Raw genomic sequence first — 16,697 nt, 5'->3', positions numbered from 1 at the left:
CACTCAGGGCCTAATCACTCAGGACCTAATCACTCAGGACCTAATCACTCAGGACCTAATCACTCAGGACCTAATCACTCAGGGCCTAATCACTCAGGGCCTAATCACTGAGGACCTAATCACTCCAGGATCTAATCACTCCAGGACCTAATCACTCAGGACCTAATCACTCAGGGCCTAATCACTCAGGGCCTAATCACTCAGGACCTAATCACTCAGGACCTAATCACTCAGGGCCTAATCACTCAGGGCCTAATCACTCAGGGCCTAATCACTCAGGGCCTAATCACTCAGGGCCTAATCACTCAGGACCTAATCACTCAGGACCTAATCACTCAGGACCTAATCACTCAGGACCTAATCACTCAGGACCTAATCACTCAGGGCCTAATCACTCAGGGCCTAATCACTCAGGACCTAATCACTCAGGGCCTAATCACTCAGGGCCTAATCACTCAGGGCCTAATCACTCAGGACCTAATCACTCAGGACCTAATCACTCAGGGCCTAATCACTCCAGGGCCCGGTTTCCCAAAAGCATCTTTGGGCTAAAGATCCTATGGTTCTAACAATGAATTTATCCTTAAGGTGTATTTGGGAAACCGATCCCAGGGCTTTAGTGATTTGGAATGTAAAGTCAATGAGCATTATGGGTAAAATGTACAAAACACAACAGAAGAGGACAACACTATTATTTTGATCCTGAAATGGATCAAATCTGAGCCAAACTGTAGAATATAATTGTTGGTTGTTGTATAACCCATATACGTCAAGCTCATCAGTTCTGACAACATTGTCCGACCACTAACTCTAACCTTGTTGCATCGCCAGTAAGCAAATATAGCGCTACAATAAATTATCTTTTCATTTTGGGTTGAGTTTATTAAACTCTAAAGTTCTATCCACTTTGCAAAGTTGCCCCTGAGACCTGGAGCTAAATCATTTGAATCGTTAACCCTAACCTTGTGGTAATATCGTCAGTGAGTAAACAAATACAAAGTCAATTTAATCCCAGGTTTAGTTTGAAGTTCAGGTTATGGCTCAAGCTCATGAATTAAATTTAGTCCAATTTTGACCACTAACTCTAACCTTGTGGCAAGCAATATTGTCAGTAAGCAATTATACATAAGCAATGCTATAGCTCATGAATATCAAGCTCATCAGTTCTGAAAACACTTGTAGAACCGTTACTGCAGGAGCTGAATAACCACCCAGATGGCGCCCTCTTGTGGTCATTATGTGTCATTACCACCAGGCCTCCCACTCAGTGTAGTTCAACCACTCTGGAGAACTATGTCAATCAATCAATCAAATGTATTTTATAAAGCCCTTTTTACATCAGCAGTTGTCACAAAGTGCTAATATAGAAACCCAGCCTAAAACCCCAAAGAGCAAGCAATGCAGATGTAGAAGCACAGTGGCCAGGAAAAAACTCCCTAGAAAGGCAGGAACCTAGGAAGAAACCTAGAGTGGAAAATATTTGTAGTTTCTATTGTCATGTGTACAAGTACATTGAAATGCCTTTATTGAAACTCTTTACCAGTAGTCAATATGAGTAGTACTGTAAACTAAAACAGAACGTAAGCAGAGAGAACAGTCTATGGCTTGGATGGCTGGAGTCTAACCATTATCCTGGCCTTCCTTTCACACCGCCTGATATAGAGGTTGTGAATGGCAAGGAGCTCAGCCCCGGTGATGTACTGGAGATAAAGAGTACATATGGCTACTGAACTACATACACTGCTGCCTTTTGGGGGCCCTAAGATAGATTTGTTTGTGGGGCCCCCACACCTTGTGGGCAAAACATTTTTGTGGACCCCCCCCTTGACGGCAGAGAGAACATTTTAAGTTTTAAAGTGAATTTCCTGAAATTCTACACATTCGGCCATGGGGAGTAGAGGACATTTTTCAGTTTTAAAGCAGGTGTTCTGCAATTCTACACATTTTGCCATGAGGTGAAGAGACATTTTTGCAGTTTTAACATACAGAAAATGGGTCGGGGCCACCTAGTGGCCAGGGGCCCTGTCGCTTATGCCACAACACCTCACCACAGCTTAGGCCAAGCACTCAGCAGCGGAGTGACTGGGATGAAGAGTGGGATGAAGAGTGTGCTGTCATGTTGGGGGTCCGATCTGAATTCAACTGATAGGGTTTGGGTGAACCAAGCTGGATGCTGGATGACTGGCTGGGAGTGGGTAGACAGGGATATGGTTAGACAGTGGTGTGGTTAGGTCAACGTTTGTCCATTGGACTTGGTTCCCCTCTCCCCTTCTGCTCCTGTTGGAGAACCAGGGAGTCATGGAGAGAGGCCCTCTTCAGCTCCGCTCTAGCCAGAGAGAGTGCACCGGAGACCAGCCTTCCAGCATAGTTGGTGGTTGGATGTAGAACCAGGGTGTCCTGGACTGAGGCTATCTTTAGCTCTCTCCAACCCAGGGAGAATACATCCGAGACCAGCCTTCCAGCATACCCCCTCAGCCTCACCTCAGTTAATAACGACGTGAGGATTTTATCAGACAGTTGATCAGATAACAGACAGAGATCGTCAATATTTGTTATGTTATTGTTCAGCCATGTGATGATGTCATCAGAGATCGCCTCTGCGTACGTCATCAGCTTGGCACTCCTTCCGTGGAGTCCTCGCTCTTCATAACTGACCTCGCCGGGGGAGTGGGTGCCCTTGGAGGGGCGGAGAGTGGAGCTGGACGGTCCAGAGGAATGGTACTTGATGGTCCCGTTGAATTGATGTGTCTCACCATTCCCACTCATCTCTGTATCCATATGAACCTCCCGTTGTCTTGTACTGTGTAGAACCGTCTTCCTTCTATCTGAGGGTGAGCTGGCATTGGAATAGGACAAAGATCTTGTGCTGAATGAAGAGGGTATGTTGGACCAAAAGCTCTGACTTCCAACTGCTTCCTTAAAGGCAGCTATGATGGCCAGAGAGGCTAGCTTCTCAGCCGATCTCTCCCTAACTGGCAGACTGATGGATGAGGACACGTGATATGTAGCTGAGTGTACTACATCTTCAGCCATGGTGTGGGCCAAACAGTGAATGATCCATCCATTGTCTTGGCTGGGTTCTAGAACATTCTGGAACCCACTCATTGCCTCCATTGGAACCTAAAAGAGAACAACGAGAATCCAAAAGAGATACATTTGTTTCAATTTGTATTATATGATTATGTTATAATAGGCCTATATTATTTCAATTTGTGTGTAGAAAGACAATAATTGAATGTTTAAGTTGTCTGTGTGTGTTCCTGGCTTCCACACCTGGTCTGAACACACACGGAAACCACCGCCACTGTGTGTGTGTCTATGTGTGTGTGCATGGTGCGTGAAACAGACACTGGTTGGAAACCCAGAGCCAGGCTGCCAATCACCACATGAGCTCTCAAGGTTCCAGGAAGTCAGAGAGTCACATGACAGACTGACAGGAAGTGTTTTATTTAGATCAAAAGACGAAAGAGAACCTGTATGGCCTTCTGTAACTCCCAGAAAAAGTCTAATGAAATGTATATGAGAGAACACATAATTGAATTGACACAGTCAGGCTGGTAATTCCCTTCTATGTTCTTACAGGGAACTGACCTGGAACCCAGGAGGTGTTCTGATAGATGATGGAATTGTGTGTGTGTGTATGTGTGTGTGTGTGTGTGTGTGTTGGATAATTTGGCAGATGTAATAAATGTCAATAAAGGATCATTCACAACAGAGTGTCAGGCTGTTCCAAGCGGTAACTGTATGCACGTGTGAAATGAATGTGGTGTTCTGTGTGTTCTGTGTGTCTGTGTGTTCTGTGTGTCTGTGTGTTCTGTGTGTTCTGTCTGTTCTGTGTGTTCTGTGTGTTCTGTGTGTTCTGTCTGTTCTGTGTGTTCTGTGTGTACTGTGTGTTCTGTGTGTTCTGTCTGTTCTGTGTGTTCTGTCTGTTCTGTGTGTTCTGTGTGTCTGTGTGTACTGTGTGTTCTGTGTGTTCTGTATGTACTGTCTGTTCTGTGTGTCTGTGTGTCTGTGTGTTCTGTGTGTCTGTGTGTCTGTGTGTTCTGTGTGTCTGTGTGTCTGTGTATCTGTGTGTTCTGTGTGTTCTGTGTGTCTGTGTGTCTGTGTGTCTGTGTATCTGTGTGTTCTGTGTGTTCTGTGTGTTCCGTGTGTGTGTGTTCTGTATGTTCTGTGTGTCTGTGTGTTCTGTGTGTTCCGTGTGTTCTGTATGTTCTGTGTGTCTGTGTGTTCTGTGTGTGCGTGATTATCCATAACTAAAACACACGCCTTAACCTGCCAAGCATAGATGATGCTATCAGAGGTCTATTTTTATTAAAACTAGTGCACTATATAGGGAACAGGGTCCTGGTTAAAACTAGTGCACTATACAGGGAACAGAGTCCTGGTTAAAACTAGTGCACTATATAGGGAACAGAGCCCTGGTTAAAACTAGTGCACTATATAGGGAACAGAGCCCTGGTTAAAACTAGTGCACTATATAGGGAACAGAGCCCTGGTTAAAACTAGTGCACTATATAGGGAACAGAGCCCTGGTTAAAACTAGTGCACTATATAGGGAACAGAGCCCTGGTTAAAACTAGTGCACTATATAGGGAACAGGGCCCTGGTTAAAACTAGTGCACTATATAGGGAACAGAGCCCTGGTTAAAACTAGTGCACTATATAGGGAACAGAGCCCTGGTTAAAACTAGTGCACTATACAGGGAACAGAGTCCTGGTTAAAACTAGTGCACTATATAGGGAACAGAGCCCTGGTTAAAAGTAGTGCACTATATAGGGAACAGAGCCCTGGTTAAAAGTAGTGCACTATATAGGGAACAGAGCCCTGGTTAAAAGTAGTGCACTATATAGGGAACAGAGCCCTGGTTAAAACTAGTGCACTATATAGGGAACAGAGCCCTGGTTAAAACTAGTGCACTATATAGGGAACAGAGCCCTGGTTAAAACTAGTGCACTATATAGGGAACAGAGCCCTGGTTAAAACTAGTGCACTATATAGGGAACAGAGCCCTGGTTAAAACTAGTGCACTATATAGGGAACAGAGCCTGGTTAAAACTAGTGCACTATATAGGGAACAGAGCCCTGGTTAAAACTAGTGCACTATATAGGGAACAGAGCCCTGGTTAAAACTAGTGCACTATATAGGGAACAGAGCCCTGGTTAAAACTAGTGCACTATATAGGGAACAGAGCCCTGGTTAAAACTAGTGCACTATATAGGGAACAGAGCCCTGGTTAAAACTAGTGCACTATATAGGGAACAGAGCCCTGGTTAAAACTAGTGCACTATATAGGGAACAGAGCCCTGGATAAAACTAGTGCACTATATAGGGAACAGGGTCCTGGTTAAAACTAGTGCACTATATAGGGAACAGAGCCCTGGTTAAAACTAGTGCACTATATAGGGAACAGAGTCCTGGTTAAAACTAGTGCACTATATAGGGAACAGAGCCCTGGTTAAAACTAGTGCACTATATAGGGAACAGAGCCCTGGATAAAACTAGTGCACTATATAGGGAACAGGGTCCTGGTTAAAACTAGTGCACTATATAGGGAACAGAGCCCTGGTTAAAACTAGTGCACTATATAGGGAACAGGGTCCTGGTTAAAACTAGTGCACTATATAGGGAACAGAGCCCTGGTTAAAACTAGTGCACTATATAGGGAACAGAGTCCTGGTTAAAACTAGTGCACTATATAGGGAACAGAGCCCTGGTTAAAACTAGTGCACTATATAGGGAACAGAGCCCTGGTTAAAACTAGTGCACTATATAGGGAACAGAGTCCTGGTTAAAACTAGTGCACTATATAGGGAACAGAGCCCTGGTTAAAACTAGTGCACTATATAGGGAACAGAGCCCTGGTTAAAACTAGTGCACTATATAGGGAACAGAGTCCTGGTTAAAACTAGTGCACTATATAGGGAACAGAGTCCTGGTTAAAACTAGTGCACTATATAGGGAACAGAGCCCTGGTTAAAACTAGTGCACTATATAGGGAACAGAGTCCTGGTTAAAACTAGTGCACTATATAGGGAACAGAGCCCTGGTTAAAACTAGTGCACTATATAGGGAACAGAGTCCTGGTTAAAACTAGTGCACTATATAGGGAACAGAGCCCTGGTTAAAACTAGTGCACTATATAGGGAACAGAGCCCTGGTTAAAACTAGTGCACTATATAGGGAACAGAGTCCTGGTTAAAACTAGTGCACTATATAGGGAACAGAGCCCTGGTTAAAACTAGTGCACTATATAGGGAACAGAGCCCTGGTAAAAACTAGTGCACTATATAGGGAACAGAGCCCTGGTTAAAACTAGTGCACTATATAGGGAACAGAGCCCTGGTTAAAACTAGTGCACTATATAGGGAACAGAGCCCTGGTTAAAAGTAGTGCACTATATAGGGAACAGAGCCCTGGTTAAAACTAGTGCACTATATAGGGAACAGAGCCCTGGTTAAAACTAGTGCACTATATAGGGAACAGAGCCCTGGTTAAAACTAGTGCACTATATAGGGAACAGGGTCCTGGTTAAAACTAGTGCACTATATAGGGAACAGAGCCCTGGTTAAAACTAGTGCACTATATAGGGAACAGAGCCCTGGTTAAAACTAGTGCACTATATAGGGAACAGGGCCCTGGTTAAAACTAGTGCACTATATAGGGAACAGAGCCCTGGTTAAAACTAGTGCACTATATAGGGAACAGAGCCCTGGTTAAAACTAGTGCACTATACAGGGAACAGAGTCCTGGTTAAAACTAGTGCACTATATAGGGAACAGAGCCCTGGTTAAAAGTAGTGCACTATATAGGGAACAGAGCCCTGGTTAAAACTAGTGCACTATATAGGGAACAGAGCCCTGGTTAAAAGTAGTGCACTATATAGGGAACAGAGCCCTGGTTAAAACTAGTGCACTATATAGGGAACAGAGCCCTGGTTAAAACTAGTGCACTATATAGGGAACAGAGCCCTGGTTAAAACTAGTGCACTATATAGGGAACAGAGCCCTGGTTAAAACTAGTGCACTATATAGGGAACAGAGCCCTGGTTAAAACTAGTGCACTATATAGGGAACAGAGCCCTGGTTAAAAGTAGTGCACTATATAGGGAACAGAGCCCTGGTTAAAACTAGTGCACTATATAGGGAACAGAGCCCTGGTTAAAACTAGTGCACTATATAGGGAACAGAGCCCTGGTTAAAACTAGTGCACTATATAGGGAACAGAGCCCTGGTTAAAACTAGTGCACTATATAGGGAACAGAGCCCTGGTTAAAACTAGTGCACTATATAGGGAACAGAGCCCTGGTTAAAACTAGTGCACTATATAGGGAACAGAGCCCTGGTTAAAACTAGTGCACTATATAGGGAACAGAGCCCTGGTTAAAACTAGTGCACTATATAGGGAACAGAGCCCTGGTTAAAACTAGTGCACTATATAGGGAACAGAGCCCTGGTTAAAACTAGTGCACTATATAGGGAACAGAGCCTGGTTAAAACTAGTGCACTATATAGGGAACAGAGCCCTGGTTAAAACTAGTGCACTATATAGGGAACAGAGCCCTGGTTAAAACTAGTGCACTATATAGGGAACAGAGCCCTGGTTAAAACTAGTGCACTATATAAGGAACAGAGCCCTGGTAAAAACTAGTGCACTATATAGGGAACAGAGCCCTGGTTAAAACTAGTGCACTATATAGGGAACAGAGCCCTGGTTAAAACTAGTGCACTATATAGGGAACAGAGCCCTGGATAAAACTAGTGCACTATATAGGGAACAGGGTCCTGGTTAAAACTAGTGCACTATATAGGGAACAGAGCCCTGGTTAAAACTAGTGCACTATATAGGGAACAGAGTCCTGGTTAAAACTAGTGCACTATATAGGGAACAGAGCCCTGGTTAAAACTAGTGCACTATATAGGGAACAGAGCCCTGGATAAAACTAGTGCACTATATAGGGAACAGGGTCCTGGTTAAAACTAGTGCACTATATAGGGAACAGAGCCCTGGTTAAAACTAGTGCACTATATAGGGAACAGGGTCCTGGTTAAAACTAGTGCACTATATAGGGAACAGAGCCCTGGTTAAAACTAGTGCACTATATAGGGAACAGAGTCCTGGTTAAAACTAGTGCACTATATAGGGAACAGAGCCCTGGTTAAAACTAGTGCACTATATAGGGAACAGAGCCCTGGTTAAAACTAGTGCACTATATAGGGAACAGAGTCCTGGTTAAAACTAGTGCACTATATAGGGAACAGAGCCCTGGTTAAAACTAGTGCACTATATAGGGAACAGAGCCCTGGTTAAAACTAGTGCACTATATAGGGAACAGAGTCCTGGTTAAAACTAGTGCACTATATAGGGAACAGAGTCCTGGTTAAAACTAGTGCACTATATAGGGAACAGAGCCCTGGTTAAAACTAGTGCACTATATAGGGAACAGAGTCCTGGTTAAAACTAGTGCACTATATAGGGAACAGAGCCCTGGTTAAAACTAGTGCACTATATAGGGAACAGAGTCCTGGTTAAAACTAGTGCACTATATAGGGAACAGAGCCCTGGTTAAAACTAGTGCACTATATAGGGAACAGAGCCCTGGTTAAAACTAGTGCACTATATAGGGAACAGAGTCCTGGTTAAAACTAGTGCACTATATAGGGAACAGAGCCCTGGTTAAAACTAGTGCACTATATAGGGAACAGAGCCCTGGTTAAAACTAGTGCACTATATAGGGAACAGAGCCCTGGTTAAAACTAGTGCACTATATAGGGAACAGAGCCCTGGTTAAAACTAGTGCACTATATAGGGAACAGAGCCCTGGTTAAAAGTAGTGCACTATATAGGGAACAGAGCCCTGGTTAAAACTAGTGCACTATATAGGGAACAGGGTCCTGGTTAAAACTAGTGCACTATATAGGGAACAGAGCCCTGGTTAAAACTAGTGCACTATATAGGGAACAGAGCCCTGGTTAAAACTAGTGCACTATATAGGGAACAGAGTCCTGGTTAAAACTAGTGCACTATATAGGGAACAGAGCCCTGGTTAAAAGTAGTGCACTATATAGGGAACAGAGCCCTGGTTAAAACTAGTGCACTATATAGGGAACAGAGCCCTGGTTAAAAGTAGTGCACTATATAGGGAACAGAGCCCTGGTTAAAACTAGTGCACTATATAGGGAACAGAGCCCTGGTTAAAACTAGTGCACTATATAGGGAACAGAGCCCTGGTTAAAACTAGTGCACTATATAGGGAACAGAGCCCTGGTTAAAACTAGTGCACTATATAGGGAACAGAGCCCTGGTTAAAACTAGTGCACTATATAGGGAACAGAGCCTGGTTAAAACTAGTGCACTATATAGGGAACAGAGCCCTGGTTAAAACTAGTGCACTATATAGGGAACAGAGCCCTGGTTAAAACTAGTGCACTATATAGGGAACAGAGCCCTGGTTAAAACTAGTGCACTATATAGGGAACAGAGCCCTGGTTAAAACTAGTGCACTATATAGGGAACAGAGCCCTGGTTAAAACTAGTGCACTATATAGGGAACAGAGCCCTGGTTAAAACTAGTGCACTATATAGGGAACAGAGCCCTGGATAAAACTAGTGCACTATATAGGGAACAGGGTCCTGGTTAAAACTAGTGCACTATATAGGGAACAGAGCCCTGGTTAAAACTAGTGCACTATATAGGGAACAGAGTCCTGGTTAAAACTAGTGCACTATATAGGGAACAGAGCCCTGGTTAAAACTAGTGCACTATATAGGGAACAGAGCCCTGGATAAAACTAGTGCACTATATAGGGAACAGGGTCCTGGTTAAAACTAGTGCACTATATAGGGAACAGAGCCCTGGTTAAAACTAGTGCACTATATAGGGAACAGGGTCCTGGTTAAAACTAGTGCACTATATAGGGAACAGAGCCCTGGTTAAAACTAGTGCACTATATAGGGAACAGAGTCCTGGTTAAAACTAGTGCACTATATAGGGAACAGAGCCCTGGTTAAAACTAGTGCACTATATAGGGAACAGAGCCCTGGTTAAAACTAGTGCACTATATAGGGAACAGAGTCCTGGTTAAAACTAGTGCACTATATAGGGAACAGAGCCCTGGTTAAAACTAGTGCACTATATAGGGAACAGAGCCCTGGTTAAAACTAGTGCACTATATAGGGAACAGAGTCCTGGTTAAAACTAGTGCACTATATAGGGAACAGAGTCCTGGTTAAAACTAGTGCACTATATAGGGAACAGAGCCCTGGTTAAAACTAGTGCACTATATAGGGAACAGAGTCCTGGTTAAAACTAGTGCACTATATAGGGAACAGAGCCCTGGTTAAAACTAGTGCACTATATAGGGAACAGAGTCCTGGTTAAAACTAGTGCACTATATAGGGAACAGAGCCCTGGTTAAAACTAGTGCACTATATAGGGAACAGAGCCCTGGTTAAAACGAGTGCACTATATAGGGAACAGAGTCCTGGTTAAAACTAGTGCACTATATAGGGAACAGAGCCCTGGTTAAAACTAGTGCACTATATAGGGAACAGAGCCCTGGTTAAAACTAGTGCACTATATAGGGAACAGAGCCCTGGTTAAAACTAGTGCACTATATAGGGAACAGAGCCCTGGTTAAAACTAGTGCACTATATAGGGAACAGAGCCCTGGTTAAAAGTAGTGCACTATATAGGGAACAGAGCCCTGGTTAAAACTAGTGCACTATATAGGGAACAGAGCCCTGGTTAAAACTAGTGCACTATATAGGGAACAGAGCCCTGGTTAAAACTAGTGCACTATATAGGGAACAGGGTGTCATTTGGGACAGGGATATATCTTTGGCCTCTCAAACAGGGATATCTCTTTAGCCTCTCAGACAGGGATATCTCTTTGGCCTCTCAGACAGGGATATCTCTTTAGCCTCTCAGACAGGGATATATCTTTGGCCACTCAGACAGGGATATATCTTTGGCCTCTCAAACAGGGATATCTCTTTAGCCTCTCAGACAGGGATATATCTTTAGCCTCTCAGACAGGGATATCTCTTTGGCCTCTCAGACAGGGATATCTCTTTGGCCTCTCAGACTGGGATATCTCTTTGGCCTCTCAGACAGGGATATCTCTTTGGCCACTCAGACAGGGATATCTCTTTGTCCTCTCAGACAGGGATATCTCTTTGGCCTCTCAGACAGGGATATCTCTTTGGCCTCCCAGACAGGGATATCTCTTTGGCCTCCCAGACAGGGATATCTCTTTGGCCTCCCAGACAGGGATATCTCTTTGGCCTCTCAGACAGGGATATCTCTTTGGCCTCCCAGACAGGGATATCTCTTTGGCCTCTCAGACAGGGATATCTCTTTGGCTTCTCATACAGGGATATCTCTTTGGCCTCTCAGACAGGTATATCTCTTTGGCCTCCCAGACAGGGATATCTCTTTGGCCTCCCAGACAGGGATATCTCTTTGGCCTCTCAGACAGGGATATCTCTTTGGCCTCTAAGACAGGGATATCTCTTTGGCCTCTCAGACAGGGATATCTCTTTAGCCTCCCAGACAGGGATATCTCTTTGGCCTCTCAGACAGGGATATCTCTTTGGCCTCCCAGACAGGGATATCTCTTTGGCCTCCCAGACAGGGATATCTTTTTGGCCTCTCAGACAGGGATATCTCTTTGGCTTCCCAGACAGGGATATCTCTTTGGCCTCCCAGACAGGGATATCTCTTTGGCCTCTAAGACTGGGATATCTCTTTGGCCTCCCAGACAGGGATATCTCTTTGGCCTCTCAGACAGGGATATCTCTTTGGCCTCCCAGGCAGGGATATCTCTTTGGCCTCCCAGACAGGGATATCTCTTTGGCCTCCCAGACAGGGATATCTCTTTGGCCTCCCAGACAGGGATATCTCTTTGGCCTCTCAGACAGGGATATCTCTTTGGCCTCTCAGACAGGGATATCTCTTTGGCCTCTCAGACAGGGATATCTCTTTGGCCACTCAGACAGGGATATAACTTTGGCCTCTCAAACAGGGATATCTCTTTAGCCTCTCAGACAGGGATATCTCTTTGGCCTCTCAGACAGGGATATCTCGTTGGCCTCTCAGACAGGGATATCTCGTTGGCCTCTCAGACAGGGATATCTCGTTGGCCTCTCAGACAGGGATATCTCTTTGGCCTCTCAGACAGGGATATCTCTTTGGCCTCTCAGACAGGGATATATCTTTGGCCTCTGAGACAGGGATATCTCTCTGGCCTCTCAGACAGGGATATCTCTTTGGCCTCCCAGACAGGGATATCTCTTTGGCCTCTCAGACAGGGATATCTCTTTGGCCTCCCAGACAGGGATATCTCTTTAGCCTCCCAGACAGAGATATCTCTTTGGCCTCCCAGACAGGGATATATCTTTGGCCTCCCAGACAGGGATATATTTTTGGCCTCTCAGACAGGGATATCTCTTTGGCTTCCCAGACAGGGATATCTCTTTGGCCTCCCAGACAGGGATATCTCTTTGGCCTCCCAGACAGGGATATCTCTTTGGCCTCTCAGACAGGGATATCTCTTTGGCCTCTCAGACAGGGATATCTCTTTGGCCTCCCAGACAGGGATATCTCTTTGGCCTCCCAGACAGGGATATCTCTTTGGCCTCCCAGACAGGGATATCTCTTTGGCCTCCCAGACAGGGATATCTCTTTGGCTTCCCAGACAGGGATATCTCTTTGGCCTCCCAGACAGGGATATCTCTTTGGCCTCTCAGACAGGGATATCTCTTTGGCCTCCCAGACTGGGATATCTCTTTGGCCTCCCAGACAGGGATATCTCTTTGGCCTCCCAGACAGGGATATCTCTTTGGCCTCCCAGACAGGGATATCTCTTACTACATTCAAACATAAGGAGGAAGACACATACTACACCCCAAATGGCACCCTATTCCCTACATAGTGCACTACTCTACCGGCCCTGTTCAAAAGTAGTGCACTATGTAGGGAATAGGGTGCCATTTCAGAGACACACAGAGATAAAGACCACAAGGAGAAATGAAAAAATTCCCTTTGAGGTGTTTGATATCTAGGGAGTCGTATTTCCCTTACTCTTGATATCTATACAATGTTTTGGATTACTTATCAAAGGATGCACTGGTTTGAAACACGCACACACGCACGCACGCACGCACGCACGCACGCACGCACGCACGCACGCACGCACGCACACACACACACACACACACACACACACACACACACACACACACACACACACACACACACACACACACACACACACACACACACACACACACACACACACACACACACACACACACACAGCCCTCTCATATCTCTATTGACCCTATCAAAGCCAGGGTAGACTCTTCATGCTTTAACAAGAGGTACCCTGATGCCTGTAAGGATAAGAACCAGACAGCCAAAAGCCAAATCTGTCATATTTATTGTGTGTGTATGTTATCGTCCGTATGTGTGAGTTTGAGTGTGTGTACATAACTAAATTGATATTCCGACATGTATTGCCCTATCATATTGAGCTTTGAAAGATTGAAACAGCATGAAAATATTTTCTCATTTCATTGACAACTGGACACATTCTCTCAGTCCCACAATTTAAACTGTTGTTGTTCAGCTTGAAGTTATAAGCTTCATGTCAAATGTTTCAGGAGGAACAGAAGAGTTAGGAAATAAAGAAAGAGATTGAGATGAAACCAGTTTTACTAAAGAAAGTTTCTTTAGATATGTACTTACCATGTTCCTCTTGTGAAAGACAACAGAAGACAAGACAAGGCCGGTTTGCTGTAGCTGAGATGCAAATGGCCAAGATGGGGAAATAGATATGCTGTTGTGAACCTATAGTCACTTCCTGTGTGAGAAACATTAACATATTAAAGGTGGGTCCAATCTGGCCCTTGGGTGGTTTGAGTAAAATATACTTTAAAATGACTAAAACCAAATGGAAACTGTGTAGAAATGATAATGGTACTATAGTCATACCGTTTCTTGACTGTCCAGTTCACTAATAATCACTAGACAGTCAGGGAGCATCCTTGAAGAATGAATGCGATACCCCTGTGAAAATGAGTTGACACCCGTTACTGAGTTGTTAGTTGCCATTTTTTCTTCAAATACAACAATATAATTCCATTTGATTTTACTCTAGCAAATGAAAATAGGGCCTGCCATTTAGTTTACAGAATCCTAGGGACTTTTTGTAACCAAACCATATGAATAGCAGAGTGACTGTTTTAACAGTTCTTTAAAACCAGACTTGTTTCAAGACAGAGGGTTTAACATTTTCACAGTTGTAAAGCTACAGCTTGCTAAGGTTATGTAGAATGTGCAAATGAAATCGCATATAGCAAAAATATAGTTCGTAGAATTCTCACAAACGCTCTAAGAAATTTCACCGCGGTACTGATCACAACAACATTTCGTGTATAAACGCATTACGTCAGCAAACACCAACGAGCTCCCATTGGTTGCAAAGAAGTTTGAAAATTCTAAAGACTCCGCCCCTAACAACGGCATCGTAGCTGAGCGCTGATAGGCGAACAATCGACAAATTCCAACCAATCAGCACCTACCACACGGTGTTTGGAAGCAGTTTTGCTTACAAACGTGTGTTAGCTCGCCGCCGGACCTGTGTTGAATGTTGTATTTTTCGCTCAGAAACTTTCGCAACCAATTTTGCCAGCACGGAAAATACGATAAGGTAAGATGTTGTTTCATTGACGGAGAAGCTAGTTTTCTCTCTATATAGTGTGCTACCCTTTCGAAATCATGCCAGTCGAATCACGTGCGGTCGGGTGCAGGACCCTTTGCACAGTAGGCTAACCAACGTTAACGTTAGATCCTTCTACACAATTTACGTTTTCTGCTTGTGATACCAACATATTGCCTTTTGAACCAGTATCTGGGTGTGAGGAGGCGAGATTTTATCTGATGCCCAGGGTCCTTCTATTCAAAGTCCAAATAACCAGCTCTGCAAACTTTATAAGGTCAAAATACGATCGTTAACGTTACAGTACGCGTCAGAATATGGAGTTTCGCAGAATAACACGTAATTTCTGCCACTGTGCACCGGAGAAAAAAAAAAAAAAAAAAAAGTCTAAATCAAAGTTTTGTTTTTGAACAAGTTCACATGCCCAAATCCACCTTCTGGACCTCCAATATAATCACTCATTACCGCCGCCCACAGGTCGGCTGATCCAGCAGCAGGACAGTATCTGGAAGGAATATTGTTCTATTGATTATTATTATTTATTTTTGGGAAGTACATACTGTGCGGAACGTCATTAATGACGATAGTTGCACTGCGAAACTCCATATTTTGGTGCGTAACGAATGTGTTTTGTCAACGTTTGCACAGCTGGTTAAAGGGACTTGAAGGATCCTGGGAATCAGAGGCGATCTCGGCTCCCTCAACTCCAGTTAACAAGCTATTATGCTTTGAAGATCACAGAAACAGGCCTTCACATAATTTTTCTTAGCGCATGCCAATTTAATGTTTTCTCTTGCAGGATACAACCACTAACTGTCTGAACCCATTTGGTGAAAACTCCAAGCTGAAGTCATGCCTTTTCCCAGAGGGAAGAAACCAAGTGTTACTGCTGGCAGTAAAATACCCAAATTACTTGGCAAAGGGATGGAGAATCAGGTAATTTGACTAATAATAGCCTCCCACTGTTGATTAGGGATGGTGTTTTTAGTGTAGTGCTGGAACAAAAACGTACACCACTCAGTTGCTTACTAGCTCTCCAGTAGGAGGCAGCTCTGCCTCTGACGGTTTTCTTTTTTATATTGTTGTCTGTATCCAGCTTTGTAACCAGCCAACATATTTATTGCATGTCTAGGTACATCAATTGGGGTAAGCTTGCTAAAAATGTGTCTGTGTTGCCAGGGCATATTGCATATCCCACAACGTTTTGAAATTGAGTCTGTCTGATATCTGCTGGTCAACTTAACCCCTCTTATCGCTCAATGAAACTGCTGGTCCTGCGTGAACTAAACTAACCTCAATGGTGTCTTGCTATCACTCTTCATTGCATAGCTCCATATCAAATAACATAGCTCTGTGTTTTAGGAGGAAGGCCCCCAGGTCAAGAGGTCGTCCTCCTCTCCCCAAGGAGCCCCTAAGAAGAGGACAGCCTTCGTAGACATCACCAATGTAAGTCTCTGTCCTCTTTCAGTCCATCTATCTGGGTCGTATTCACTAGAACCAAACAGAACCTAATTCAACTGGGAGGGACTAACCTGAATTTGTCCAACAAACTTGTTTTCCGTTGCGAAACGTTTTTGTCTAACTTTTCACGTAAAACCAGTTTCTTGTCTGTATGGAAGTAGTTGTCCTTGTACCTAGCGTGGTGACGACGGCAGTAAATAGACTCAGAGTACTTTTCCAAGTGGATGATGTTGGCAGTTAACGACAGAGAACGATTCATTGTCAAGGGCAATGAATTCCATTATCCTGGCATTAATGGATTTTACCTTTTGAGTCGTCTCGCTGAAGTGTTCTTACTCTTTCAAATGACTGCTCCGCGCGTTGACTGCTTGCTCCGCGCGTTGACTGCTTGCTCCGCGCGTTGACTGCTTGCTCCGCGCGTTGACTGCTTGCTCCGCGCGTTGACTGCTTGCTCCACGCGTTGACTGCTTGCTCCACGCGTTGACTGCTTGCTCCACATAGCAGACATTGTGGG

At 44.2% G+C, this 16,697-nt stretch overlaps 1 protein-coding gene and 1 long non-coding RNA gene across 3 annotated transcripts in view; one reads left to right on the top strand and one right to left on the bottom strand.

Annotated features, from left to right (window-relative positions):
* Window positions 1-1,005: 1,005 nt before the first annotated feature.
* On the bottom strand, window positions 1,006-14,445 carry LOC139561414 (uncharacterized). Of its 2 annotated transcripts, XR_011672127.1 has the most exons (4): window positions 14,388-14,445; window positions 13,996-14,070; window positions 13,750-13,864; window positions 1,006-3,120 (listed from the first exon to the last, which is right to left on the bottom strand). It is a non-coding gene; the product is annotated as an uncharacterized lncRNA (long non-coding RNA). The 2 variants fall into 2 exon arrangements; XR_011672126.1 differs by lacking the exon at window positions 14,388-14,445 and having other exon boundaries at window positions 13,996-14,354.
* Window positions 14,446-14,539: 94 nt separating this feature from the next.
* Window positions 14,540-16,697, top strand: part of ccnb3 (cyclin B3) — a 29,035-nt gene continuing 26,877 nt past the window's right edge. Inside the window, exons 1-3 of the mRNA XM_071378262.1 lie at window positions 14,540-14,713; window positions 15,522-15,658; window positions 16,085-16,168. Of these exons, the coding sequence (XP_071234363.1) occupies window positions 15,575-15,658; window positions 16,085-16,168 (168 nt within the window). The 5' untranslated portion in view covers window positions 14,540-14,713; window positions 15,522-15,574. The remainder of the gene's footprint in view (window positions 14,714-15,521; window positions 15,659-16,084; window positions 16,169-16,697) is intronic.

The sequence above is a fragment of the Salvelinus alpinus genome, chromosome 31 (assembly GCF_045679555.1).
Source record: "Salvelinus alpinus chromosome 31, SLU_Salpinus.1, whole genome shotgun sequence".
Taxonomy (NCBI): domain Eukaryota; kingdom Metazoa; phylum Chordata; class Actinopteri; order Salmoniformes; family Salmonidae; genus Salvelinus; species Salvelinus alpinus.
The sequence above is the reverse complement of the archived record's forward strand: the minus strand, read 5'-3'. Positions and strand labels throughout refer to the sequence as shown.